The sequence below is a fragment of the Plecotus auritus genome (assembly GCF_963455305.1).
Source record: "Plecotus auritus genome assembly, chromosome: 12".
NCBI classification, from domain to species: domain Eukaryota; kingdom Metazoa; phylum Chordata; class Mammalia; order Chiroptera; family Vespertilionidae; genus Plecotus; species Plecotus auritus.
In genome coordinates this window covers 43208194-43235793 of record NC_137778.1, presented here as the reverse complement: position 1 = coordinate 43235793, position 27600 = coordinate 43208194, and the positions used below count along the sequence as shown (strand labels likewise).

Below are 27600 nucleotides of genomic sequence, written 5' to 3'. Positions count from 1 at the left end.
AGGCCATTGCAGCAACAGTTTGGACATCTCAGCGGGGAATCGGGGCGCGGGACCTGAGCGGGGAGGCCTGGACCGCCGGGCTGCGCGCCGAGAGGCGGGGACAGGCGGGACAGGCGGGGGCGCTGCGGGCCGCGGGAATGTGACATCAGCGAGCGCGCAGGCGGCTGGAGCAGGCAGCTCCCCTCTGCTGCGCGGTGCGCACCTCGCCCTGGCGGACGCGGACCCGGGCCGGCGGCGGGATGTCGGCGAAGGAGAGGCCAAAGGGCAAAGTGATCAAGGACAGCGTCACCCTCCTGCCCTGCTTCTATTTTGTCGAGGTAGGTCGGCCGGGGCCCTGGCACCAGGCGGGTCCTTCCGGCAGCTCCGGGGATTCGGGACCTGGACCGGGTGCCAGTGTGCGCGCCGCCAGGAGTGCCCAATCCCCTCCCCCCTCACCTTCCGGGAGCTCCCCGGGGCGTGCCTGGGACTACCTGCCCCCCCCATCTCCTGGCGCTGCGCCGCGGGGTGGCCTGCAGGGAAGAGGTACCTGTGTGAGTGCGCGTGGGCTGGTTCCGGGCCCCCCTGACCGTGTGCACAGCCTCGGGGCTCCCAGGGGCCATGAGGCCCGTATTCCCGGGTTTGTGTCTTCAACCTGCGCGTGTGCCTCTAGAATGCTGTGCGCTTTGATTACGAATTCAAACGCACACAGCCATGTCCCGGTGCGCGAGGGCCGGGGATGTGCATAGAGCCCTAGGACTATGGATTGCTTTATTACCCAAAACACCAACAAACCATAAAAGCCTTCTCCTGGCATAACCACTATGGTGCTCCCATCTGCTTCTAAAACCGTGCCTGCGACTCTCGGCATCAACCCACTGGCCCTTTTCCATGGTTAGCAAAAAAATTATACATGCACACGCACACGCATACATGGATGGCTCTATGCCTGTATGCACGCATGTGTGAAAGAAGTGACATCATCTGGCCTTACGAGGTTTGTCCAAGTGCATTTGTCCTGAGCTGTGCTGAGCAGGGTTAGACAAGCAGTTAACCTTCGGCTTATTCCTAAGGAGCCTAACTCGCCGGAATGCAGTGCCCTGGGGGAAGGGGCGTGAGGGAGGGCCATGGAGATGGACAGGTGCAGGGCTTTCCTGCATCCGGGAGGCATCGCTCAGCAAGAGGCTGGTGAAATAAATGGCGGGCAGGGGAGAGATGCGGTGCACGGGTTGAGTGAATGAAGGCAGGTGGCGAGGGCCGTGGCTGTGTTCTGTGTGATCAGAGCCTGCGTTGCATGGCGAATGGTAAGACTGTTGCTGAATTATACATACCCTCCCTCCGCCGTCAGCTCGGCCAAATATGGAGGCTGAGCACTTGCAAGGACAGATGGCAGATCCTGTGCTTGTTGCCCGGGAGGCTTATCTGTGGCGGGGGCAGCCCCTGCCCTGACACTGCGGGGGAGGGACATGGCCAGGCTGTCTTCCGGGAAAACGGTGTATTTGCAAGTGTTGTCTCAAGAGTCACCGATGGTTTTAACGGGATTCACTTGGAGGAGAGATGGAAGTGGTTTGCATAAAGTGTCAGAGAAATGAAGGCTGACTCCTGCATCCGCCAGCCCTGGGGGAAAAGAAATGGTCCTGTTTATTTAAAGTAACTCACTGCTGCCCTTCCTCTTCCCATGAGGGGTTTTGAGGCCATGTTTTAGGCGATTTTACCGAAAGATAATAAAGAATTCCCTAAAGAAATGTGGGCAGCAGCAGACGCCCTGATGAACAGAGTAGAGGGCCCCTGACTGTGTGGCTCAGTGGTGGAGCGTCGACCTAGGAACCAGGAGGCCACGGTTCCATTCCCAGTCCAGGGCCCAGGCCCGGGTTGCCGGTTCAATCCCCAGTGGGGGGCGTGCAGGAGGCAGCCGGTCCATGATCCGCTCTCATCATGGATGTTTCTCTCTCTCTCCCTCTCCTTTCCTCTCTCTGAAATGAATAAAACATTCTTTATAAAAGGGCAACAGAGTAGAAGGATGGGTACCTGCTTCCGAGTTAAACCCTGCGCGGCCGTTGGCCACGTGGCTGACCCACTGTTTGGTGGGAAAGCGCTTTCATTCACGTCTGGATGGACTCCCTGTGTCTGGGGGAGAGGGGTTGATTGCGGGGGCCCATCCCGCGAACAGAGCACAGGGAGGTCAGCCAGAGCTGCTGCAGGCGGATGAGAGCCTCGGAGCCACGGGCTTCCAGGAAAATGTCCCCTCCCCTCCTCCCCCGGGGCCGCAGCCGGGGTGAGCGCTGTGCCCTTGCAGAGCCCAGGCGTGCACTTCGGAGGCACCTTGACCGGGAGGGCGGGCCCCTTCGTATCTAGAACATTCATGGTGAACACGCCTCACCAGGCGTCTCAGGCAGGAACAGCGCCCGATGCAGCTCCCCTCCGAGAGTCGGACCCCGCACCACGCGTGCGCCCTGACCCAGGGGTTGCCCTCTGAGGACCCCCCGCAGGGCACGGCTCCCTGAAGAGCATTCCTGGCATGTGAGTGAGCATTCAGGACGCCGTGTCTCGGGGTGGGGGGAACAGCCACAGACCTGGCTTGCGAATGGGCTCCCTGAAACTTCCGTGCAGGACTGACGGCCAGAGACCCCTAGAGAGCGGAGACAGGCCCGCCCCCCTCTGAGGGCTTGGCGGGGGGCACGGCGGCTCCCTGACTCACTCAGGAGCAGCTTTGGCGATTGCGTTGGCACTGCTCAGGGAGGTCAGGGTGTGGCAGGAACTCGCACACCGAGCGCATCGGGGGCCTCCGCGGGGAGAACGGAGCCGCGGGGAGAACGGAGCCGAGGGGAGAACGGAGCCGCGGGGAGAACGGAGCCGCGGGGAGAACGGAGCTGCGGGGAGAACGGAGCCGCGGGGAGAACGGAGCCGCGGGGCAGGGTGTCTGCTGCCCTGAGGTTCCCACGCTCCCGGGCGGTGCACCGCTTAGGACGGCGCCGCTGCTGGCTGCGCACCTGGAACCGGGGGAGGCCCCCCCCCCCCCCCGTGCTCCCCTCCACCTCCCGCTCCCCATGCTCCCTGGGGGGGGCTGTGCATGTGCCTGAATGTGCTTCCTTCCTGCGCATCAACTCCGCTCGGACTCTGCCTCCGGTCGCGTTGCTCATTCCGTGCAGAGACAGGCGCTCCCATCCGTCCGTTCTGTGTGTGAACAGACAGGCAAATGGCCCTGGAGGCCCAAAAGAGGGCTTCTCAGTAAGCACCGGGCAGAGGCTCTTGTCCCGGAGACGCTGTGCTTCATGCGGATGCAGGCATTCTATCCCTCATCGAATGTTCGCTTCGTGGAGGCAGAGTGTGGCCTGCAGGCCAAGGTGTGTTCGTAGGGACATGGGTGCAGATGGGTCGAAATGCCTTCTTTTGTGCGCGCACTCACACTCACACACACACACACACACACACACACTCACACACACACACTCACACTCACACACTCACACGCACACACACACTCACACACACACTCACACACACGCACACGCACACTCATACACACACACTCACACACACACACTCACACACACACTCACACGCACACTCACACACTCACACGCACACTCACACACACTCACACACACACACTCACACACACACTCACACACTCACACACACACTCACACACACTCACACACACTCACACACGCACACACACACTCACTCACGCACACTCACACGCACACTCACTCACACACACACACTCACACCCACACCTCTTTCCACGTCCAGGCCCGCACAGACTCAGAGGGAGCGAGGACACCACCCCTCTCCCCAGTGGGCCTGCAATAACGGTGCCAGAGGCATCGCAGGTTCCGACCGCGTCCCACACCGCGGACCTGAGGTCACACGGCAGGTCTTCACTAACTGGACGTTGCCCTTGGCAGTGGGTGCGTTCGGGGTGGTGTTGGCGCAGGTGGTCACCATGGGGCCCGGGACTAGACAGTGTCCAGGGGCGGCCACTCTGCTTCTCTGTGGCCAGAAGCTCAGAAAGCCTTTGTGGGAGCAAAGGTGCCCCGTGTCGTCCAACCCGGACCCCAGGTCTTGACTTGGGGTCTTCACGAAGGCTTCATGCCACTGTTTCCTCCCCAGGGGGAGGGGTCCACAGAGGCCCCGTGAGGACGCACCTCAGTCCTCAGAACGTCTGTTCTAGCTCGCATGCCACCTGCCGAGCGGGCAGGTAAGTCGTTTGGTCTCCCTGCTGGGGGTGTGGCTGGCTTATTCCCTTTCAGTAAACTTCGGCAGCGGCAGGAAGCGCGGAACCCTCAGAGGTCCGCACTGCACCCCCCAAAGGGCCGCGGGAGACGTCTCCCTTCTCCAGGTGCCTGGGGGAGAGCCTGCTGAGGCTCCTGCAGACGCCGGCGAGGCTGAGCGGGCCCAGCTCTCCTCTCCCGGAGGCACAGGGCCCCAAGGTCTCCGGTGGAAAGGAAGGGGAACCAGGGATTCCCAAGTTTTAGGGAGACTAAATGACGGCATTTTCACAAATACCAAGACAGATAGTGAACCGCAACCCTGCCGTTGGGGCGTGGGACACTACTCCTAGGCACCACCGTGTACCACCGTGTCTCCACGGCCGCGCCGCTCAGAATGGGCTCAGTCCTGCTTCTCTCAAACAGGGAGAAACGAATGCTGGCTTTTACCAACCTCAGACTGAGGTTAATGATAACGGTGACTATAGGAATAAAAAAATAAATAAATAAAAAGAAGCCCAGCCCAGTGGTCGAGCATTGACCTATGACCCAGGAGGTCACGGTTCGATTTCAGGTCAGGGCACATGTCTGGGTTGGGGGCTGGATCTCCGGGGCTCGGGGACGGGAGGGGGCAGGTGTGCAGGAGGCAGCCGATCCATGATTCTCTCTCATCATTGATGCTTCTGTCTCTCTCTCCATCTCCCTTCCTCTCTGAAATCAATAAAAATATTTTTTAAAACAAAACAACAACGAAAAAAGTATCTGAGGCACAATTGTTCCTGTTATCATGGCATATTTGCGCTCAGTACATGTATGCAGCCCAGGCTATGTCTCAAGCAACCTCTCTTAAAAAAATAAAAAAAAATGAGGCAGGGCCCCAGTCCAGAGTGAAATCTACTGAAATCAGGTGCCCCAAGAACACCGCGTTTGATCCTTTTTCTCACCACGAATGCGCAGGTAAGGGCTTGAAAAGGTTAACGAGTTACCTGGGGACACACGGTTGATATCGGATCAGGGCTGTGCTGAACCATGAGTATTTCTAGAATCCCTTCTATTAGAAAGCTCCCCCCCGGGATCACCACGCTCAGAATACAGGTCATTCTAACGCGACATGTGAACCAATTGGGCTAGCTGTGTGAAGCTTGACCCAGACACCCAGCACACGTGCTTCATGACACCACATGGCATTCAACAACACGTTAAAGCAGCTCTGAGGGGATCTCCTACTTTTCCCAATGGCTGGGCTCTTTGAAAAGCATGGGTCTAGCTAACCTCGGAAGATTGGCCCACCTAGAATTTCACAACCACTTCCCTTGACAGGAGGTCTCTGATAGACAGGAGAGGAAAGAGGTAACATTGGGAGGGATAGATTATAATTCACATTATAGTAAATAATCATTAGTAGTAAAATAACTCCAAATTTCCCGTGGCAGTTTAATGTGATGTGCTCACATATATTCTCTCGCTTGGTCCTCAAATACAGCCCAGAAGTAGCTATTGCCTCTGCTAACCGAGACTCGGGGGGTCCCAGGACTTGCCTGAAATACGAGTGGGGCTCCTTCCCCATGCTGGCCACAAGAAAGGAATGGATTGGCGCTGAAGTTTCTGACGACGAGTCCCAGCTTTCTATGGCTTCTTCTAGAATACATTAGCTGGGACATGTCCTTCCTGTAACTGCAGAACGGGGTGATTTTCTCGTGGTGACGTGAGTGTTGGGACATGGGAGCCAACGGCAGAAATGCTCATTGGGACCCAATTAATGTTGAGGTGTTTTTCCTGTCAGTAATTAGACACTCATTTCTGCTAATTGACATAGGAGGCTAATTGCCTTCCTACTTGCTGCACGTTCTTCTAAGACTGACATTAGACCGTTTAGGTGTAAATCAATGCATTTTGAAGAAAAGATAAACCAGGGTCTCATTTGGGTGTGGGAACCAGGAAATACAGGGTGTCCCCAAAAATGTATACCCACTTTGAATGATTCTAAAGTCGGTGTTTATTAACATACAGCTCGTTTTCAACATGTAAAAGAATCTACAGAAATGAACTTTTTTTTTTTGGTGAATACCTCTTTCCAGAGGATGACTCTCTGGTCCAGGCTCCGCTGATAACGGAAGCAATGGCATCTCAAACATCAAGAATCATTTGTTCGGTATCTGTGCGCCTCCATTCCGCAGCTGTGGCCGGCTTTGTACGGTGAACTTTACCTTTTAGGTACCCCCACACAAAGAAAAAAGTCAGCTTGCACTTTAGGATAAGTTTTCTTTGTTCAAAGCTTAGACTGGCTTCACTCAATATTTCAAATCAGTTAAACCTGAAATGGAGTGAAGATTAAGCGAGTTATCAATTGTTAAAGTGTGTATACATTTTTTTGGGGGGGGATACCCTATGTTTCTCTCACTCTCTCTCAAATCAGTAAAACCATACCCTCAGGTAAAGATTAAAGAAAGAATGATAAAATAAAATGGACCATACCGTCACCCTAAATTATAAAATAATAATAATAAAATGGGTGTAAAAAAAATCAGTATTATCTAGCAAATGTAATCGTTTGGAATGCATTTCTTTTATCTGCCCTGTTCTCGAAGACTGTTCTAATGTTCTCTTTACAAAGTGCTCTGTTATTATTGCTCACAAGTCCTTAGCAGATGGTAATTATAAGAGTCAATCGTTTCTTTCTGAAACTGGTTTCCAGTGTGCAGGTAATTTTCCTCCTCTGTGTTAATAGTGTGGCTCATCCTTCTTTTCTTGACGACAGCACAAGTGGAGGATGACATTCCCAATGCAGGATTACATAAACCTCTTCAAATGCCTTTTTAAATCTCATTTTAAGTGCAGTCGAAAGATGCCAGCGTGATTTTATTACGTGCCCATCTATGCCAAATTTTGCACATACCATCTGCGAAATTCCGGAAGTTCTGCTGTTGAGCATTTCAAAGATGAAAGAGGTCTTTGAAGATAGCTATGTTGGAAGTAAACATTGTAATTTAATTCATTACACTGTCCAGTATAAGATACAGTACGGGAACGCAATGGATCAAATCATTTTTCCCCAGGCGGTACAAATATTTTGTTCGAATCACTCTTAGGAACAAATGGATATCAAAGACGGAGTAGAAGAGACTTTTAAAAACAAGTCAGAGAAACCGACATCAAAAAGGAAGAAAAATGTGATTCCTAGTTTGGAAACAAATAGAAAGATTAACACATGGGTGGGGAAATGGTGTATCTGGGGAACTGGCAGTTTCAAGCAGAGGCTTGTCGGAAGGAAATCATTTCGCTCAGATGTCACTTTCTTGTATGTATACATGCATATGTGTCTGAAGGCTCGCTGATGTACAGTAATGGTGGGAATACAGAAATGACGCCATTAGGCCCGAGCCTTCAGGAGAGTTTTAGTTGGGAAGCGGAGCAAAGACTGCAGCGAACCTTCCCCAGGTGTGGCTGATAAAAGACCAGCGCCCAGTAATTTCCTTAAAGGGAGTGCCGGGGACTCAAGAGGGAGGAAATCACTCAGAGACTCGCCTGGGAAGGCATTCTGAGAAAGGGGACGAGGTATCATTGACCGTTTTAACAGCAACGACGACAATAATGAGACTCACATGCATACACTCGTCTTCCTCCGAGCTGGTGTGGAGTATGACTGGCACCCCTTTATTCCCCCCTTTCGGCTGCCTGCGATGCTGGGCGCTAGCCATGTACCGAGTCACAGATCAGGAAACTGAGATGCAGGAAAACCTTTCGTGGGTCACCGGGGCGGGGCAGGGGGGTGAGAGGAGATGCTAACACAGCCTCCCCGGCGCCTTGAAAAACCACAGGACCCCCGGCTCTCCCGAGGGACCAGAGCCCAACTCCCACCTCTTCACACGAGAACCTCTAGGGAAGAGAATGCATCATGCTGTCTCGTCCACTTGGTTATCTTTAAACCACAAACCAGAAATGATGGTGGGCAATAAGGTCTTTATGTGAAAACCTGCTCTGTTAAGTACATATTATATCCTCCGCCAGTAACTAGGCCTTAAATGAAACAGTGTTCCTGTTTTGTGTGTTTATTTTTGTTAATCCTCACCCGAGGATATGTTTCCATTGATTTTTAGAGAGAGTGGGAGAGAGAGAAACATCCATGTGAGAGAAACACATTGATTGGTTGCCCCCTGCACGAGCTCTGACCAGGGTCTGGGCCAGGAAGGTGGCTATGACGGAGGTATGTGCCCTTGATCATAATCGAACCCAGGACTCTTTGGTCCGCAGGCCGATGCTCCATCCACTGAGCCAAACCGGCCAGGGCTAAACTAAACAGCTTTCGGTGGCATACACGTCTGCATTTTCCGGCGCTGAAAGGCCCAGCACGGGACAGCGTATTCAGGGTATTTCCTCTTTGGCTCGGAGCAGGTCTCTCCCTGAGCTTCCGATCCCTGATGGCCACGCCCCTGTCTTGTTTGCCACCTTATGATTGGCAGCACGGAGTACTGAGCGTCTGTAGGTTGATTGGATAATTGAATCCACACTGCGAAGTCTAGAAAATAACTCATGTCTAGTTTAGGGTTAGCAGATAAGCTGGAGAACATCCCGGGACATTAAAATTCCTGGTAAACAATGCATAATGTTTACTGTACCTGGCTCCCACATGTCACATGGGACATACGGTAAACATTATTCTCTGCTCATCTTAAAGTCCAGTCTCGCTCCATGACCTGTATTTGCATTGGCTCAACCTGGTGACTCTGGTCTAGTTCTTGTCATAAATTAATATTTACTCAGTCACTTGTCAACAAGTGTTTGTGGCTTCATTAAGTTATTAAATGAATCTCTGCATGCCTGCCACGTGCCAGGAGAAACTGTGCCCTGGGGACTCAGCGATAAACACTGGCCGACTCTCGCTCCACGGAGCAGGGGTTTCCGGGGCAGAGGGAGAGCAGAGAAAAACAAGTATGTGAAGTGTTACATGGAAAGGTCATTTCAGCTCATGGTAAGTGCCCCGAAGAAAAGCGAGCAAGATGAAAAGGGTAGAGAGGGAAGGTGGGTCAAGGGCTGTTTTAGAAAGTTACCGCTACGTGACGAGAGGAAGCCAGTCTTACAAAGAGCCAGCAGAGAAGATACAGCCAATACGAAGGGCCTGCGGTAGAAGGGAAGTGGGAATTACAGGGAAAGGGGAAGACCGTGGGACGACATCAAAAAGAAAGCTCCGCAGAGCCAAGGAAGCCATCAACGAGAAGAGAAGGCTGCCTGCCAGCTGGGAGGCCACGTTCGCCAAGCTGATAAGAGCTTCATATCCAAAAGATAAATGAGCTCATAGAACTCAATACCTTTAAAAAAATCCGATTAGAAAATGGATGGAGGATCTAAGGAGACATCTTTTTCCCAAAGAAGACATACAAATACCCAACACATATATAGGAAGGTGCTCAACATCACTAATCAGCAGGGAAAGGCTAATCAAAACCATAATGAGATATCACCTCGCACTGTAAGACTTGCTATGATCGAAAAGAGAAGAGAGACGTGTCGGTGAGGACATGGAGAACAGGGAACCCTTAGGTCAGGGGTCCTCAAACTTTTTAAACAGGGGGCCAGTTCACTGTCCCTCAGACCGTTGGAGGGCCGGACTATAGTTTAAAAAAAAACTATGAACAAATTCCTATGTGCACTGCGGGCCCGGGACGAGTCGGCTGCTAAGCAGGACAGGCAGCGGCACCCGGTGGGCCGGATACATGTCCTCGGCGGGCCGCATGTGGCCCGTGGGCCGTAGTTTGAGGACCCCTGCCTTAGTTGCTATTGGCGGGACTGTAAATTGGTGCAGCCACTGTGGGAAACGTATGGAGGGTTCTCAAAGAATTGAAAATAGCATTACCATATGATCCCACTTCTAGGTGTATATCCAGAGGAAACTGAAATGCTAATCGGAAAAGACATACACCCCACCACCCTCATTGCAGCACCCTTTACAGTAGCCAAGACGGGGACACAACCCCGTGTCCACTGATAAAATAATGAAGAGAACGTGGCACATACATACACTATGTTATTAACCCACGAGAAAGAAGGAAATCTGGCCATCTGCAACAGTGTGGACCTAGAGGGCATTATGCGAAGGCAGGCTGAGAAAGACAAATACGGCGTGTGGAACCAGCATTACGTATATGCGGAATCTCAAACCACAACAAACCAAACTCAATACAGAACAGGTGGGTGGGTGCCAGTGGAGAGGGGTGGGGTTGGGCAAAATGGGAGAAGGGGGTCGTGAGTTACAAATGTCCCGCTGTAAGATAAATAAGCCCTGAGGATATAATGAACAGCATGAAGACTATAACTAATCTCACTGAATTATATGTTTAAGAGACTAGATCTGGAAAGTTCTCATTCCAGGGACAAAATGATTCGTGACTTTGTGTCATGATGGATGTTGGCTAAGTGTGGTGGTGATCCTTTTGCAGTAGATACAGATAGCAAATCATTATGTTGTACACCTGACACTAATATAATGTTGCATGCCAAGTAGATCTCAAATTTTTTTTTAAAAAATGGCAAAGACCAATTGGACCGCAGTGGGCAGGGGCTGGAGGGTGGCACAAACATGGTACAAGAAGATGTGAGAAGCAAGCAAGAGCCGGCCCTGCAGACACTCACATCCCCCGGGGTGCCATCTGGACCGTAATAGGAACCACTGGAGGGGTTAAGACAGGAAGTGATCTGTCCTCAGATCTTTTCAGAAGACCCCGTGGGGTGATGGGTAGGAAATGGCTGGGTCGGGTGGGGAGGGTAAGAGTGAAAGTGGAAGGCCAGTTAGGAGGTGACCCGAGAGCCCGGGTGAGTGACCACGTGGGCTCCTCGCAACCGGCTGACCCCGGTGGATGACCCGGAGGCGGGCTCTGAAGGCAGAGGCAATAGTGCTCATGAATGACGTGAACTCCAAAGCTGGCAAGACTGGTGGTGGGGGGCGGGGGGAGGGAGAGGACACACTTGTTTCCTACTTCAAGGCGCCAAGTTCTGTGTGTGACCTGCGGGCCAGCATAACCCGACCTATGTCCTTCCTCCTCAGCTGCCGATCCTGGCCTCGTCGGTGGTCAGCCTGTACTTCCTGGAGCTCACGGACGTGTTCAAGCCCGTGCACTCGGGGTTCAGCTGCTATGACCGCAGCCTCAGCATGCCGTACATTGAGCCCACCCAGGAGGCCATCCCGCTCCTCATGCTGCTGAGCCTGGCTTTCGCGGGGCCTGCAATCACGGTGAGCATTGCCCCCCCAGACTGGGGTCGTCAGTCCCAGAACACTACGTAAGGAGGCCCACGCTGGGGTAGCCCCTGGGTTCAAAGCAAACAAAAAGTGAAGTCTCGCTCCAGGCCCGGAAGACGGTGTCTCTGAGATGCCTCGACGACATCTCAGAGGGAATTACATCCAGTTTCAGACCACTGGCGTGCATACCTAAACGGGGTGATGTGATTGCACACATCGGTTTCTAAATCATTCTGAAGAAAAGGTCTGTAACTGCGTAGCCCTTGAGTGGCTGGCCCGACGCTTCTGGTCCGCACGCTCATTCACGCGTTTCCCACGTGCTTATGGGCACCCAAGTGTGGACAGTGCAGGGCAAGCAGGTGACTATGCAGCCAGCCGATTAGACTCTCTCCTCAAGGCGCACGCTGCTATCTCTTAGCATTCCCTTTTCCTTGGTGGGTACTGTGCACTGACTCTGAGCACTGGGGGCCACCAGCCATAAAGAGGGCATGACTCACGTGACATTCACACACAGAAGACACTTCAGATGCAGAACAGGCACTTGCATTAAAAAAGAGGTATCGCCCTAACCGGTTTGGCTCAGTGGATAGAGCGTCGGCCTGCGGACTGAAAGGTCCCAGGTTCGATTCCGGTCAAGGGCATGTACCGTGGTTGTGGGCGCATCCCCAGTGGGGGGTGTGCAGGAGGCAGCTGATCGATGTTTCTCTCTCATCGATGTTTCTAGCTCTCTATCCCTCTCCCTTCCTCTCTGTAAAAAAGCAATAAAATATATTTAAAAAAAAAAAGAGGTATCATAAAGAAATGCCCTCCCCGGCTGGAACTGGATTAAAAACAGAGTTCTTTCTAGGTTGCTAACAGACACGTTGTGAATAACACTCTTGTTTTTTAATCCTCCCCCGAGTATATGTTTATTGATTTGAGAAAGAGAGAGGCGGGGGGGCGAGGGGAAGAGAGAGAGAGAGAGAGAGAGAGAGAGAGAGAGAGAGAGAGAGAGAGAGAGAGAGAACGAACGAGGGGTAAGGATGTGAGAAAGAAACATCCATCTCCTGTATGCACCCTGACCAGGGATCGAACCTGCAACCTGTTGGAACAATGCTCCAACCACGTGAGCCACCCTGCCAGGGCCGTAGCATGCTTTTGGATAAACGCATTCATAAATAAGACTGGCCAACCCTTCCCCCCACCTCCTGTGCCCCCTGGATCCTGCCTAAAGGACAACGAACATGTTTCAAGGGTCATCCCGTTTCTGTCTGACAGGAGGAACTCTGACTGCGTTCCTCAGGCTCAGGAACGTCAGGGGGAGGGGCTGCTAGCTAAAACGCCGTCTGTGAGCGGGGTTCGCACCCCTTTCCTCACGGCCGACCCTGGTTCCGCACGTCAGCCGTTTTAGGAGAGTCTCGCCATTGACCTTCTAAAGTCTACGCTTGCATTGGCTGTGAACGTGTGTTCTAAAAATCCCCCCGTATTAATCATCAGAACATGCTATTTGCACTGCACGTAAAGCACACCAAATGCTCTCCGCAGATAAAATTAGAACTTAATTTTCCCAAGAGCTTCATCGCGCTTAGAAGATCTCCAAATACTTTGAAGATCAGTGAGCTGCTTGAGCGCCAGGGACTCGGGCGCCCGGGAACCCTGAGTGATGCATTTGCAAGCAGCTGAGGCTCGGACGAACGAACACGTTTAAAGCGCGATGCTGATGCTCCGAACGACATTCTCTTCCTGCCGTTTCTTAAGGACTCAGGACAAACCCACTCCGCCCGCTCCTTTTCTAAGAGCAAAGCGAATACACGCTTTAACGCGATTGCCCTAGGAAGCACTTCTCCCACTTGGGGCGCGATGGACAGACTTGTCGATGGGTTTGTTGGCAACAAAATGCTGTTCCCATGTCCACGAGCCTGCTCCGAAGGCTGTGCTGATCCTAACCAGCTGAGCCATTCGCTTTCCTATATCCGTGTCTTTCTCCCCCGGTATGATTTCTTACCCAGCTAGGAAAGCCAGTCTAACCGTATCACCACCCCCTACCCAACGCCATTCCTCTCACACCCCTCCCCTTGCTGGCACTTACATGTACTGGGGACAGGGACCTTGGCCTCACCGCTGTGTTTCTGCTTCTCCGACTCCCTCATTTCCCATAAGAAGTTCTTCATATGCCATTGGAGGGTGCTTCCCGGGGGATTCTGGGTCAGAGTGTTCCTTCTAGAGCCCTGAGAAATGGCCATGGACACAGGCGGGCGCTTCTAGGAATACATCAGCAAGCACCTCCCCTCCCCCGAGGAGAATCCCATCTTCAAACCAGATTAGATCATTTTGAAAATCCATGCAGTGACATAGAGACCAAGGTTGAATGGAAGTGTGAGGAAAACATTGATGTTCTTAGAGGGAGGGACCGTTGGGTGATGTCAAAATACGGACAAATGCCCTGGCCGGTGTTGCTCAGTGGATAGAGCATCAGCCTGCGGACTGAAGGGTCCCGGGTTTGATTCCAGTCAAGGGCACATGCCTGGGTTGTAGGCTCCATCCCTGGTTAGGGTGTTTGCTGGAGGCAACCAATCAATGTGTCTCTCTCACATCGATGTTTCTCTCTGTCTGTCTCTCCCCCTCCCTTCCATTCTCTCTAAAAAAGTAAAATAAAATAATTTTTTTAAAGGTTAAAAACAACAACACACCACTCTATCTATAAGCAAGCCAAATAGCCGGAGAGCATGGTGTTGACATATGCGTTTCAGCATATTAAGCAGCTCTAATAGAAAACTCCTGAAACCTCAAGGTCGTTTGAGATAACGGCTGTTGGGTTGTGTGGTAAGACACCATTTCCGAATGGCGCTGTACCAACAAGTTCTTATGTAACCTCGCATTCACTAATAAGAAGTGCATCATCATTACAGATGCAATTAAAAGGAAAGAAACAAAATGATCCGCAGAACTGTTACTGAAGAAGTGAAAATGACTCAATCTCTTTCAGCCCTACGACAATGCATTTCGGGAATGAGTGGGTGATTTCCTTGCGATGATCAATTTGAGACAACCATTATGCCATTCCATGCGCGTGGGGCGCCAGGCAGAATACAGACCTTCTGTGTCTCCATGCCTACCTTAAAGAGATAACATGTAGGATGATATTTTTCAAGACGTATAATACACTCAACGTTCAATGATTTGGGAAAAAAAATCCTTTTGATTATTTCTCTATGATTGATCTTAAAAGCCTAGCATGTGTGCCACATGACTTTCACACATATGTGGTTATTGGGAGACTTTCATTAAGAAAATTGATTTTATACAAATGCAGATTTGTATAAAATACCTAGAACCTACAGAATTAAATAGAGCAGAGCGAACATTTGAAGCAGAAGGCCATGGGGTCCCTATCACGAGTTTTTAAAAGCCTGTCATTTTAAATAGTTCATAAAATATATGTTCAGAACTGGAACTGGGACATTTCCCAGGAAAAATCTATTTCAGCCCTAATCATGGTCATAATCCTTAAAGTGACATGACCACTTACACTGAAGGGATTGGCCGGATCTCATGTAACCCTACTTCTCTCAGTTCTGCATGTTTACAGAAGTCAGTCCTAATTTCATAACAATCTCTTAGCACAGTAACCCCAAATCCAACAACCTCTTAGCACAGTAACCCCCAATCCAACAATCTCTTAGGCACAGTAACCCCCAATCCAGCTACCTCTTAGGCACGGTAACCCCAAATCCAACAATCTCTTAGGCACAGTAACCCTCAATTCAATAATCTCTTAGGCACAGTAACCCCAAATCCAACAATCTCTTAGGCACAGTAACCCCAAATTCAATAATCTCTTAGGCACAGTAACCCTCAATTCAACAACCTCTTAGGCACAGTAACCCCAAATCCAACAATCTCTTAGGCACAGTAACCCCAAATTCAACAACCTCTTAGGCACAGTAACCCCAAATCCAACAATCTCTTAGGCACAGTAACCCCAAATTCAACAACCTCTTAGGCACAGTAACCCCAAATCCAACAATCTCTTAGGCACAGTAACCCTCAATTCAATAATCTCTTAGGCACAGTAACCCCAAATCCAACAATCTCTTAGGCACAGTAACCCCAAATCCAACAACCTCTTAGGCACAGTAACCCCCAATCCAACAATCTCTTAGGCACAGTAACCCCCAATCCAACAACCTCTTAGGCACAGTAACCCCCAATCCAACAATCTCTTAGGCACAGTAACCCCAAATCCAACAACCTCTTAGGCACAGCAACCCCAAATATTTTAGATTTTTTTTTAAATAAATAAAACACATAATTTCAGATCTTGCTTCCCTATACAGAGTGACCAACAGCCCAGACTCCCAGGGTAACTAGCCAACGAGAATCCCCCAGTGAAGGTGACAGGTGCAGGTCCCACAGTGCCAGGTACGGAGCTGGACGTGAGGATAAAAGGCAAAAGAGAAACGGGTCTCCCCTCAGAGGGTCAGGGTTCAGGAGAGATCACCAAGTGCATGACGGACGTGCACTTTAACCGGCTGTGCTAGAGGGAAGGGCAGGTGCTGAGGAGCCACATACAAGGGGCCTCATTCAACTGGGGTCTCACCATAGTGACTCCCCTCACTGACATCCAGTGTCTTGGACTCCTACGGCAAGGGCAGGCCCCTTCTCAGACAGCCTTTCTGACAGGCAGCGTGCTCGTCTGTCCAATGGCAACGCGTTTCTAACTGGCTTATACCCAGGACACTCCACCCGGTAGGAATGGAGAACGTCTCAGAAATGACTTCGGCCCCATCAGCCACAATTCCGTTTCCGTTGGCCTGGAGCGCTTCCCCTGACATCACTGCTTCCCGAGTCTCCCGGCGTCTGCCTCCTCCCATAGGACAGTCCGAGCCACCTGTGGCCATTTCCCTTTAAGTCTAGATTGCCAAACATCACATGATCTCACGCATATGTGGGATATATTGATCATCATAAACTGATGAACAAAAATAGATCCAGAGACAAATGGCAGAGGGGGAGGGGTTAGAGATCAACCAAAGGACTTGTATGCATGCATATGAGCATAACCAATGGACACACACACTGGGGCAATGGGGGCTTGCCCTCAGGGGTGGGAGGGGCCAGGGGGCCAATGCGGGGGGGCGGGAAGGAGACATACGTAAAACCTTAGAAAATAAAAAAAAATCTAGATTGCCTTACATTTTAAATCATTAAATACAATGACATGAAATAAAAACTGAGCTCCTCAACTGAGGCAGCTGAACTCCCAGAGCTCAGTGGGCACCTGTGGGTAGCGGCTCCGCAGTGGGCAGGGCGGAGGGCACGCCCAGGTGGCAGGAACTCCCACCGGACCCTCTGCGTTGCCAGCACCCTCCTCCCCTCGCGCATGCTCTCTGCGGGTGGACCCTTCTGCACAAACCCAGCTGCTTCGTTGCAATAATCTGCTGGTGAGTGCTCCTGACCCTCTCCCGGGTACCTAGTCCACGCTCCCCTCGGGCATCTCGTTTGCCTGGGCTTAGAAACCAAGTGCCAAGATTTCAAGAATTAGGACAGAATCCCTGGTCCCCGGGGGGTTCATCGGTTAGGAGTCACTGGGTGCGGGTGAGCAACGGGCCAGATCTGGGTGCTGCCCCATGGAAACTCCAGGTGCCACCACGCCCTGGACCCGCGGTAGGAGCTCAGAAAGTCAGCCGATGCCCTCTCTGGGGGCCTGGCTGCGGGGGAGCAACCGGTCTCATCGCTGCTAAGAAAAGGCATCTCTGCCTTGCGTGTGCTAAGCGATGGCGAACCGCTCGTGGGAGCCCAAGGAGCCCACGCCGGACCCTCTTGTCCTTGCAGATCATGGTGGGGGAAGGCATTCTCTACTGCTGCCTGTCCAAGAGGAGGAGCGGCGTGGGCCTGGAGCCCAACATCAACGCGGGGGGCTGCAACTTCAACTCCTTCCTCAGGAGAGCCGTCCGGTTCGTCGGTGAGTGTGGGAGCCACAAAGAGAGGAAACGGTTGTTTCAAAGGGAAGCGTTCTGTGTAATTACAGATATTAGGTCTTTAAGGCTGTAATTTGGCATGTGCATTTCAGCATGTTTTTGTCTGAGTTCTGGGAAGCATGCATTTACTTTGAAATGGTTCTGTTGGATCTGTGTTCATTTTTAAAAATATGCTTTTATTGATTTCAGAGAGGGAGAGAGAGAGAGAGAGAGAGAGAGAGAGAGCCATCAGTGGTGAGAGAGAATCATTGCTCAGCTGCCTCCTGCACGCCCCCTACTGGGGATCAAGCCTGCAACCCAGGCATGTGCCCTGACCAGGAATCGAACCGTGACCTCCTGTTTCATAGATTGATGTGCAGCCACTGCGCCACGCTGGCTGGGCTGTGTTCATTTTTAAAGTGAGAATACGTGTCAGCAGGCCAGTAGGAATGAATGGCGCCTCTGCAGTGACTTTGGTCACATCAGTGATTCCATGTCAATGGTCCTGCGATGTCTTTGTCCAGAAAGTACTGCACATGAGATGTCACCCTGCAGCGCTGCGTCGTCGCTATTCCTCCTTGGTCACCCCCTCTGAGTCCCCCTCCTCTGTTCTCTGAGACCCACAGAAAACCCACCAGCCTGGCTAGCCAGCCTCTGAATCAAACCAGCATCGGAACCTCCGTCTCTCCTGGTTGGCATGGAAACAGCTTCATGTTCTTTGAGTCACAGGTCTTTTTTTTATTTGTAAGTGGGTTGAGAAGTGAAGCCACAGCTCATCACGCCAACATGAATGCTGTACATTCATTCCCAGGAAGTCAGTAGAAAGTTATTGTACCGGCAACCTGTCACCGCAAAGGAACAGGGGGTGCATCAGCACCTCGTCGGTAATTAAACACAACTGCCTCCGCACCGAAGGGGAAGTCCGGTCTGGATCATGGCCTAGACCAGCCGTGGGCAAACTACGGCCCGCGGGCCGGATCCGGCCCGTTTGGCTGTTCTATCTGGCCCGCGGAGCCGAAAGAGCGGAGGGTTCTCTTGCTCTCCCCTCCGCTCCTTTACTTTGAATTTATATTAGTTCACACACACACTCCATCCATGCTTTTGTTCCGGCCCTCCGGTCCAGTTTAAGAACCCATTGTGGCCCTCCAGTCAAAAAGTTTGCCCACCCCTGGCCTAGACCCTGCTCACTAAGCAAGGCCCAGGGAGACGGGGAGACAAGGATAGGTCCTGTGGCAGCGTCATGAACTGAGGCAAGGAAGTGAGACTCCAGGGCGCAGAGCTGACCCGAGAACATGCTCCCTAATGCAGCACGATGCCCGGGGAAGCGGCCCGGGACCCTCAGAACCCTTCTGACTGTGTGGACGGCCCATCTCGCTCTAGAGAGCCGTGTCCCCATCAGCAAGCCCGGCCCCCGTGGGTCTGGAGATTCTCACTCTCCAAGGGAAAAGGGTCGGGTTCCCCCCTTTCCCATACGCCCTCTAAGACCTCGCCTGCTGCCAGGAACTGGACTGTGGGAACAAAGGTCCTGTGTCCAGAATCCCTGGTGAGCGAGTGGAGGGGGACCGGCTAGAGGGGTTGTTAGGTGACCAAAAGCAGAGACGGAACGTGTCAGACAGGGTGGCGTGCAGGCCAGCTCCCGGTCTGGGGGATGCACCGACGAACCGCCACGTGCCCCTCCCATCAGGGGTGGGAATCCAGGCTGGCAGGGGAGAGCGGATGGAGGGTCCAGACGTGTAGAGGAAGCAGCGAGCTCAGATCAGGTCCTGTGAGCAGAGCCGGACTCCCGAGGGGAAGGCCAGGAAGGACTGAGCAGGAGCGGTGGTCAGGGTGCGAGTGGGCAGGGGTGGGGGTCTGTCTGAGGCTGGCTCTAGGCGACGGAAGAAACAGAGACCTGGCCCAGGAGCCACAAGCACATCATCTCTGAACTCCAAGCAAGAAGACTTCCACACCCTGGGCCCGGGACAGAACCCCGTCTGCACGGCGGGGCCCACCGGCCGCCTCTGCCTGGGTTAGCACCCCAGTGCGCCCACCGCTCGCAGGGAGGGAGGGCCGCTTCTGGAGGGTTTGGCGGCTGTGGCTAGAGCTCGGGGCTGTGGGAGGGGGAGGGGGGGGGGGCCCTGGCAGGTCAAGCATGGGAAGCAACTTCAAATTGTTTTTAATTCTCCTTCATTCCCGATATTTAACCCAACCCGTCACCTTGACATGTTCAGGGTCCTCTGGTGACAGGGGTCCCATGGTGAATATTATTGGGAATTGGCCTTACTTAACCAACCTGACAACAATACCTCAGATGACTACTTTGAAGATACTTGTTGCCATTCTATGGACCTTAGGCATCTGGTTAGAAGCTGAGGATGTTCTAGGTTATCTCCTCGACATAGAGAAAGCGGTCGCCACAGATGTGAAGGTCGATGGTGACCCGCATTGCGCTGGGTGCCAACCTGGTGACAGGTCTGCCCTTCCGCGCACAGGTGTCCACGTGTTCGGACTGTGCTCCACCGCCCTCATCACAGACATCATTCAGCTGTCCACGGGGTACCAGGCGCCCTACTTCCTGACGGTGTGCAAGCCCAACTACACGTCCCTGAACGTCTCCTGCAAAGAAAACTCCTACATCGTGGAAGACATCTGCTCGGGCTCGGACCTCACCGTCATCAACAGCGGCAGGTAGGAGCTCGGGGTTCGCATGCTCCTCAGCCGCCGGGGGACCCCCAGGCAGGCGGTTTGCGGCCACCGTGGTTTTGACTTGCCTTCGCTTTCCCATTCAGTGACCTCTGTAGTCGCTGCCCCCTGGAAGCCCAGCGGTGGCCCATTCCCCGTCTTCCTCTCTGTGTCCGCATGGCAGGCTCACCCTTTGCCACTCACCTTCCTGTCGCCAAACCGGACTGGGTTCTGTGATCCACCCTCTGCTCATGATGCTTTTAGGTGGCCGCGATTGGGTTGTTTTAGGCTATTTAGGGTTTGCCGTGGCTTACAGTCGGTATGTATCCCGTACGGATGTAGGTGGAAGACTAAATGCCCGTGATATTTGCTCATCCATTGTATGTTTTATGAAACAACCACGGGAATCTGCCTTTCGGTAGAGTTTTCAAAGGGGTAACGTCTGGGACTGCGGGAATAAACCAGGAAGATCTGTACAGCTTCTGACCTTGCACTTCAAAAAAATAGGAGGCAGAAAAACTCAAGATCCTACCAATGCATTAACATTTTTTCAATCAATAAAGTAAAGAGAAACTTGAATGGCAAGAGGTATTTTCGAAGTTCAAGAGAAGTAAGTCACAGAAGGATGAGGGGCCATAAATGACGGTGATAGGAATTGTTTGTGTCACTCAGGGACTTCCCAAAGATCGATTTCAGAGTCGCAAACCAGCTTCAAAGTACATCCGCAGATGGTCGGAGCCTGATGGTATGGGATTGCACTCATTCGGGTTCTCGTGGTCCATTCAACACCTTTGAACCCACATTTGTGGCCTGTGGCCTCTGTTCTTTCTCAGTCCTCTTACGTGATCTTGTCTGCATCGAATGATAACCCTTTTCATTGGGAACCAGACTATGAGGAGGACACGATTATAACTGAATTTTATTTCTTCATGAAAAGAAATCCCTGTTCTTCTTTTGTTTCTTTTCCAGTGTTTCTCCCATTATCCTGAGTGCCTCTGGCTCCCTGCTTCTTGAATTATTTAACCAAACCAGAAGCTCCGTGGCTCTGGAGATAACACTTATTTTAAAGGGGGATACATAGAGAAATGTTCTGTTAAGATGAGATCTTCCTTACGCTTTATGGACTGTAAAAACACACACGTAGACCCAGGGCTATGAGAAAAACAATTTTGTCTGAAAACGTTATGGACATGAAACCATATATGCAGGAGCTTAGGAAAAAAATGAGAAGCTTTAAAGTCCTAGGTTTTATGAACTTTCACTTTACACTGACACAACCCTAACACCAAACAACAATTAGAATGTCTTCCCGTCCGTTTCTACTTCCCACTGTCATGGCAGTCACGCAGGGAAGTGACCCCGCCACGGCCAGCACCTGGCCTCAGTGCCAGTGGTGGTCAGCAGAGCCGCTCATCACTCACCTATGTCCCCAGAAAACAAGACAAATGAAAGGCATTGCTATTTGCCTTGTGGCATGTGAGCTGAACATTTGCCCATGCGGTGCCTTGAGCTGGCCGTGGGCGGTGTGTCTGAAACAGAGGCGTAACTTGGCTGTCTTCCTTCGGCAGAAAATCGTTCCCGTCCCAGCACGCGACCCTCGCTGCCTTTGCCGCTGTGTACGTGTCGGTGAGTAACGGGGTGCTTCTCGTGGGTGTGTGTCCCAGGAGGAAGCCAGCAATGAGTCTTTCTCCTCCCAAGTCCATCAGGCCGCCGTGTAACCACAGAACAGCCAGCTTCAGCGCGGGAGTCCTTCAACACCCGGCACCGAGAGCAGAAATCGGGTGCTGCTAGAGGCAGTGTTGGAGGAAAATGATGGTTTCGCGCAGCCGTGTTCTGCATTGAGCCTGGCTTCCCTGTAGCGGGACAGTGGGCTTCGTGAGAGGGGACTGTGGACTGCGTGGAGCCTGTAAATTCTAAAACTGAAAGCAACTGTTAACGTCCACACGTGCACGCACGCAGAGTTTGAGTTGCTTTGTTCCTGTAACTGTGAGCTCTAAGTCAGGGTTGATTGGATAAGTGCTGTACCATGAATTGTCATCATTGCTGATTAATACAACAGTTCATTAGATCTTACATGAGACAGATGAACTGGAATTATGACAAACTAGAGGCCCAGTGCAAGAATTTGTGCACAGGAGGGGTCAATTGGGGGCGGGGCCAGCTGGGGGGAAGGGCCGTGGGTGGTTGGCCAGCCGGCCCTGCCCCCTGGTTGAGCTCCCGGTCAAGGGGACAATTTGCATATTAGCCTTTCATTATATAGGACTAGAGGCCTGGTGCACGAAATTTGTGCACTTGGGGAAGGGGGTCTCTCAGCCCAGCCTGCGCCTTCTCATGGTCTGGGAGCCCCGTGATGGATCGCCTCTCAGAGGGAAGCCCCGCCCACGCGCCACAGCCTGCCAGCTGGTGGCCTGGGCATCCCTCTGCGGGGCAATCGTGGGGCAATGGCGAGGCCCCCCAACCAATCGCATCGCACCGCCTTGACTGGCCTGGAGCCAGTGCGTGTCATAGCATGGTCACCTGGATGGTCGTTCTGCTGTTTGGCCATTTGGTTGATTTGCATATTACACTTTTATTACTATAGTTACCCTTGAGGCTAAACACGTATGTGGCTAACTGTACTGCTTCCATCGTTTTCAGACTTCCGTGTAATTCAATGATGTTAATTTCGTAATGAGTTCTGTCCTGCATGTCCTTCCTCTCGGGGAGAGAACGTAGAGAGAGCCGGGGGAGTGGGACAGGAGCATCGGTGTCAAGTGCTTTGGTTAGACTTGGGAGTTTACCTTTTTATTTGATGACTAGAGGCCTGGTGCACGAATTCGTGCAAAGGTGGGGTCCGACCTGCCCACCCCAATGGGGGCCCATCGGGCTGGGTTGGTGGGGGGGAGGGGCTGCAGGTGGTTGGCCGGCTGGCCCCACCCTTGATCGGGGTTTTGGGGGCCAGGCTGGCTGTGGGGGTGGGGAGGAGGGGTTGATTGGGGCCTGGATCAGGATGGTCGGCTGCCACAGTGCTTGTCATAGCAACCAGTCGTCCTGGTCGTTCTGCCCTTCTGGTCGCTGGGCTTTTATATAGAGAGATAATGTCATAGTAAAATGACCTTCCTCCCCTCCTCAACCTCTTTCTTTCATGGGTAAGATGTACTTCAACGCCACGTTAACGGACTCCTCGAAGCTCCTGAAACCCCTCTTGGTCTTCACGTTCATCATCTGCGGCATCATCTGCGGGCTGACGCGGATAACGCAGTACAAGAACCACCCCGTCGACGTCTACTGTGGCTTCTTGATCGGAGGAGGGATTGCTCTGTACCTGGTAAATGGCTTGCTAGCGTTATGGGATAAGCCACCGTTTAACAGGGAAAGCCCGCACAGGCCATGTTCCACTGTAAAGATTTACTTAACGTATAGTCTCTGTTCACGACCAATAGCCTGGCTGCATCGCTGTTCTAAGCCCATAGTCCGCTTTCCGTCGAATACGTTATTCAACTCTCACCATGGGCCAGACACTGCCATCTTAGACAGCATATTGTATGTTATCTTTACACACACACACACACACACACACACGAGCCAAGGATGAGTATCATTTTACAGATGGGGAGAGGGAATAGTGAAAGTGAAGTGTTAGTGGAAGATCATATAACCTGCCCAGCAACACACATGTGGCACCTGGATCCAACAGATCCAACTAATATGGAATTGTTTAACAGAAATCTGTTTTCAAGCCTGATCTTTCCTCAAGGGAAGTGTCCTCAGAATAAGGAAACCGCGATTGTCTATTTCATTCATTCATTCATTCATTCATTCTACATTTATGCAATATTCGATCTGTGGCAGGCCCTATCCTGAGCACCCAAAGAGTGACAAATAAGGTACATCCTCACGGAGTTCACAGCGTAAAGACTAATGAAAATGCTGCAGGCAGAGGTTACCTGCAGTCTAGTGGAGGATTTGCCTATATTTAAATACAGTTATTAATGGAGCATTAAGTAGGGGCTGCTTCTCCCGGAAACTCTGGCAGTGAGAGTGCAGACAGATACTATTCAGAAGGTTTGAACCAGGAGCCAAAGTAGTTGGAGAGACAGAAGCGTGACCCTCTCCCATTCCTATTTGTACTCTATGCCCGGAAACTGGAAATGTACCAGCGCCCAGGCAACGCCATGGTAAATTGCCAAGCGGCTCCATGACTTGTGAAATCGTGGGATTCTTCCGGTTTGGCTGGAAAAGGACACAGGGGCGACCCCCTACTGAAATCAGGGAGTCCGCCCTTGCTCTCATCTCTAAACGAAGCGCCTCAAATCCGAAAAGCCCCGCAGGGATTGGACCCTCTGCTTGCACAAGGGGAAACATTCTGAATCGGGATTCCAGCCTTGCCCAAAGTTTTACCCCCAAATCGAAAACACGAAATGGAGAGCCCGAGTGTGCAGACAAGATTAAACAAAACTGGGGCTCCCGTTTAGGGTAAGCGCACTAAACCCATCAACTCCGATGTCCCCAACGAAGACCACGTTTAAGTCAGGAGAGGTGGTGGGCGCCCCAATCTGGGGACAGTTTCCGCCCTGTCTTCCCAGAACCCTCCGGGCCACACGGGGCTGTGCTCCCGGCCACTGTAACAACACACACGTCTGTCATGAGTGAGGTGTTGTTCCCAATTCTCCAAACTTCTTCTGCTTTCCATCAGACGGAGTGACAGGAAATGAGAGGTAACATGAACCGTTTAAGCCCCCGGAGGTGCCCCTCAACCAGAGATCCTGAAACCCAGAAAAAAATGAATCGCTGGGGAAGCAGAAGAATGTTCATCCACCTGTCGTCCAACTTTTCTTTTCAAAACACACAGAGGATTAAATTTACAAAAACATCCCGGGGGTGGAGAAGGGAGAGAAAAACCAACTAATAAAAAAAATAATAATAATGCGGACGGGGGTAGGGGGCCTGGGTGTAAAGGTGAACGGATGGAGCAACAATAATAAGTAACTGAAAAGAAAAACCTCATCGGCAGACAGCAGCAAGGTGCTTGCCAGGGGGAACGGGGCGTGGGGGGTGGTGGGAGAGGGTAAAGGGAGATAAATGGTGGTGGAGGGAGACGTGACTTGGGGTGGTGAACTCACAATACAATATACAGAGGCTGTGTTCTAGGATTGTAGCCTTGAAACCTGTTATAAACTTTATTAACCAATGTCACCCCAATAAATTCAGTTTTGAAAAAATGGGCTCCAGCCCTAGCCAGTTTGGCTCAGTGGATAGAGCATCAGCCTGGGGACCAAGGGTCCTGGGGTCAATGCCGGCCAAGGGCACGCCCCTAGCTGCCGGGGAATCCCCAGCCTTGGTTGGGGAGGCAATCCATGTTTCTCTCTGTGTCTCTCTCCCTCTCCCTCCCACTCTCTCAAAATCAATGGAAAAACATCCTCGGGTGAGGATTAACCCCCTCCAAAATTTTTAAAAATCAAGGGATCCACATTTCTGAACAGACTGTGGCTTGCGATACAGCTCGCTCACTATTCATTACCCCAGTAACTGGTCTTCCTTGTTTCTCCAAGTGTGTTAGTGGGAGGTGTAGAGAGCGCGCACCTCCTGATGTGGTCAGGGGTCCCCTGGGAGGAGCTCCCAGTGACCCCCTGTCCTGCCGCATTCACCCCCTCCCCGCATTCACCCCCCCCTCCCCGCATTCACCCCCTCCCCGCATTCACCCCTCCCCGCATCCACCCCCCCTCCCCGCATTCACCCCCTCCCCGCATTCACCCCCCCTCCCCGCATTCACCCCTCCCCGGATTCACGCCCCTCCCCGCATTTAACCCCCCTTGCATTTCCCCGCCCTGCATTCCCCCCGCCCCCGCATTCACCCCCCCCCGCCCCGCATTCACGCCTCCCGCACTCGCCCTCCCCCGCATTCACCCCTCCCCGCATCCACCCCCTCCCCGCATTTACCCCTTCCCCACCCCCGCATTCACACCCCCTCCCCGCATTCACCCCCCCCCCGCCCCGCCCCGCATTCACCCCTCCCCGCACTCACGCCCCCCGCACTCGCCCTCCCCGCATTCACCCCTCCCCGCATTCACCCCTCCCCGCATTCACGCCCCCCGCACTCGCCCTCCCCGCAGGGCCTGTACGCCGTGGGGAACTTCCTGCCCAGCGAGGAGAGCCTGCAGCACCGGGAGGCCCTGCGGTCGCTGGCCGACCTGCACCCCGACGCCAGCCGCGTGCTGGCGGCCAAGGCCGGGGCGGGCTGCGACGGCATCGCGCACACCGAGGGCATCCTGGCCCGCACGCCCCGCGACGCCAGCGCGCTGTCCGGCCTCAAGCGCGCCAACGCCGACGTGGAGATCATCACGCCGCGCAGCCCGCTGGGCAAGGAGAACATGGTGACCTTCAGCAACACGCTGCCGCGCGCCAGCACGCCGTCGGGGGAGGACCCGGTGCGCCGCCACGCCAGCATCCACGCCTCCATGGACTCGGCGCGCTCCAAGCAGCTGCTCAGCCAGTGGAAGAGCAAGAACGAGAGCCGCAAGCTGTCCCTGCAGGTCACGGAGCCCGAGCCGGGCCAGTCGCCACCCCGCGCCATCCAGATGCGCTCCAGCTCGGAGCCCGTGCGCGTCGGGGTGAACGGCGACCACCACGGGCCCGGCACCCAGTACCTCAAGATCCAGCCGGGCCCGGGGCCCGTGTGCAACAGCGTGCCGGGGGGGCCCCGCGTGTCCATCCAGCCCCGGCCCGGCTCCTCCCCGCTGGTGCACATTCCCGAGGAGGCCCCCGAGGCCCTGGGCGCCTCCCCCAAGGGCAGCTCGGCGCGCGCCAAGTGGCTGAAGGCGGCCGAGAAGACGGTGGCCTGCGGCCGGGGCGGCGGCCAGCCGCGCATCATGCAGGTCATCGCCATGTCCAAGCAGCAGGGCGTCCTGCAGGGCGGCCCGCCGGGCGCCGACGGCAGCGCGCTCACCTGCACCGGCTCCATCCGCTACAAGGCCCTGGCGGACCACGAGCCGGGCGGCGGCGGCGGCGGCGGAGGAGGAGGAGGCATCGTCCGGGTGGAGGCGCACCCCGAGAACAGCCGGCCGGTCATCCAGATCCCCGCGTCCACCGAGGGCGAGGGCAGCGGCTCCTGGAAGTGGAAGGCCCCCGACAAGGGCAGCCTCCGCCAGACGTACGAGCTCAACGACCTCAACCGGGACTCGGAGAGCTGCGAGTCGCTGCGGGACAGCTTCGGGTCCGGGGACCGCAAGCGGGGCAACATCGAGGGCGTTGGCGAGCACCACCATCACGCCGTCACCACCATCCGCGTCACCCCCGTGGACGGCAGCGAGGGCGGCTCCGAGACGCTGTCCGTCTCGTCCTCGCGCGACTCCACGCTCCGCAGGAAAGGCAACATCATCCTCATCCCCGAGAGGAGCAGCAGCCCCGAGCACACCAGGAACATCTTCTACAAGGGCACCTCCCCCACGCGTGCCTACAAGGACTGAGGGGGGCCGTGCCGTCGGGCGGGCGACCCCACCCCCAGGACGGACCAGCGTGGATCCTCCTGGCGCTCTGTCCCAGCACATGGGGTTGGGGGAGCAGGGGGGGCCCGCACCAGACCGGCTCCTCCAGCATCAGT

The 27600-nt window shown here is 53.5% G+C and overlaps 1 protein-coding gene across 1 annotated transcript; it reads left to right on the top strand.

Annotated features, from left to right (window-relative positions):
• On the top strand, positions 1 to 27600 carry PLPPR4 (phospholipid phosphatase related 4). Its single transcript, XM_080649001.1, has 7 exons — positions 1 to 317; positions 11230 to 11415; positions 17236 to 17365; positions 19832 to 20027; positions 21590 to 21647; positions 23155 to 23328; positions 26114 to 27600. The coding sequence occupies exons 1-7, from the start codon at positions 240 to 242 to the stop codon at positions 27464 to 27466; spliced, it is 2175 nt and encodes a 724-aa protein (XP_080505127.1). The 5' UTR covers positions 1 to 239; the 3' UTR covers positions 27467 to 27600.

What these genes read in the sequence shown, in the direction of transcription:
- PLPPR4 (XM_080649001.1), top strand. Translation starts at nt 240, where the DNA reads ATGTCGGCGAAGGAGAGGCCAAAGGGCAAAGTGATCAAGGACAGCGTC. An exon ending in CCTGCTTCTATTTTGTCGAG is followed by an intron (nt 318 to 11,229) that starts GTAGGTCGGCCG and finishes CTTCCTCCTCAG; the next exon opens with CTGCCGATCCTGGCCTCGTC. An exon ending in TTGCCGCTGTGTACGTGTCG is followed by an intron (nt 21,648 to 23,154) that starts GTGAGTAACGGG and finishes TTCATGGGTAAG; the next exon opens with ATGTACTTCAACGCCACGTT.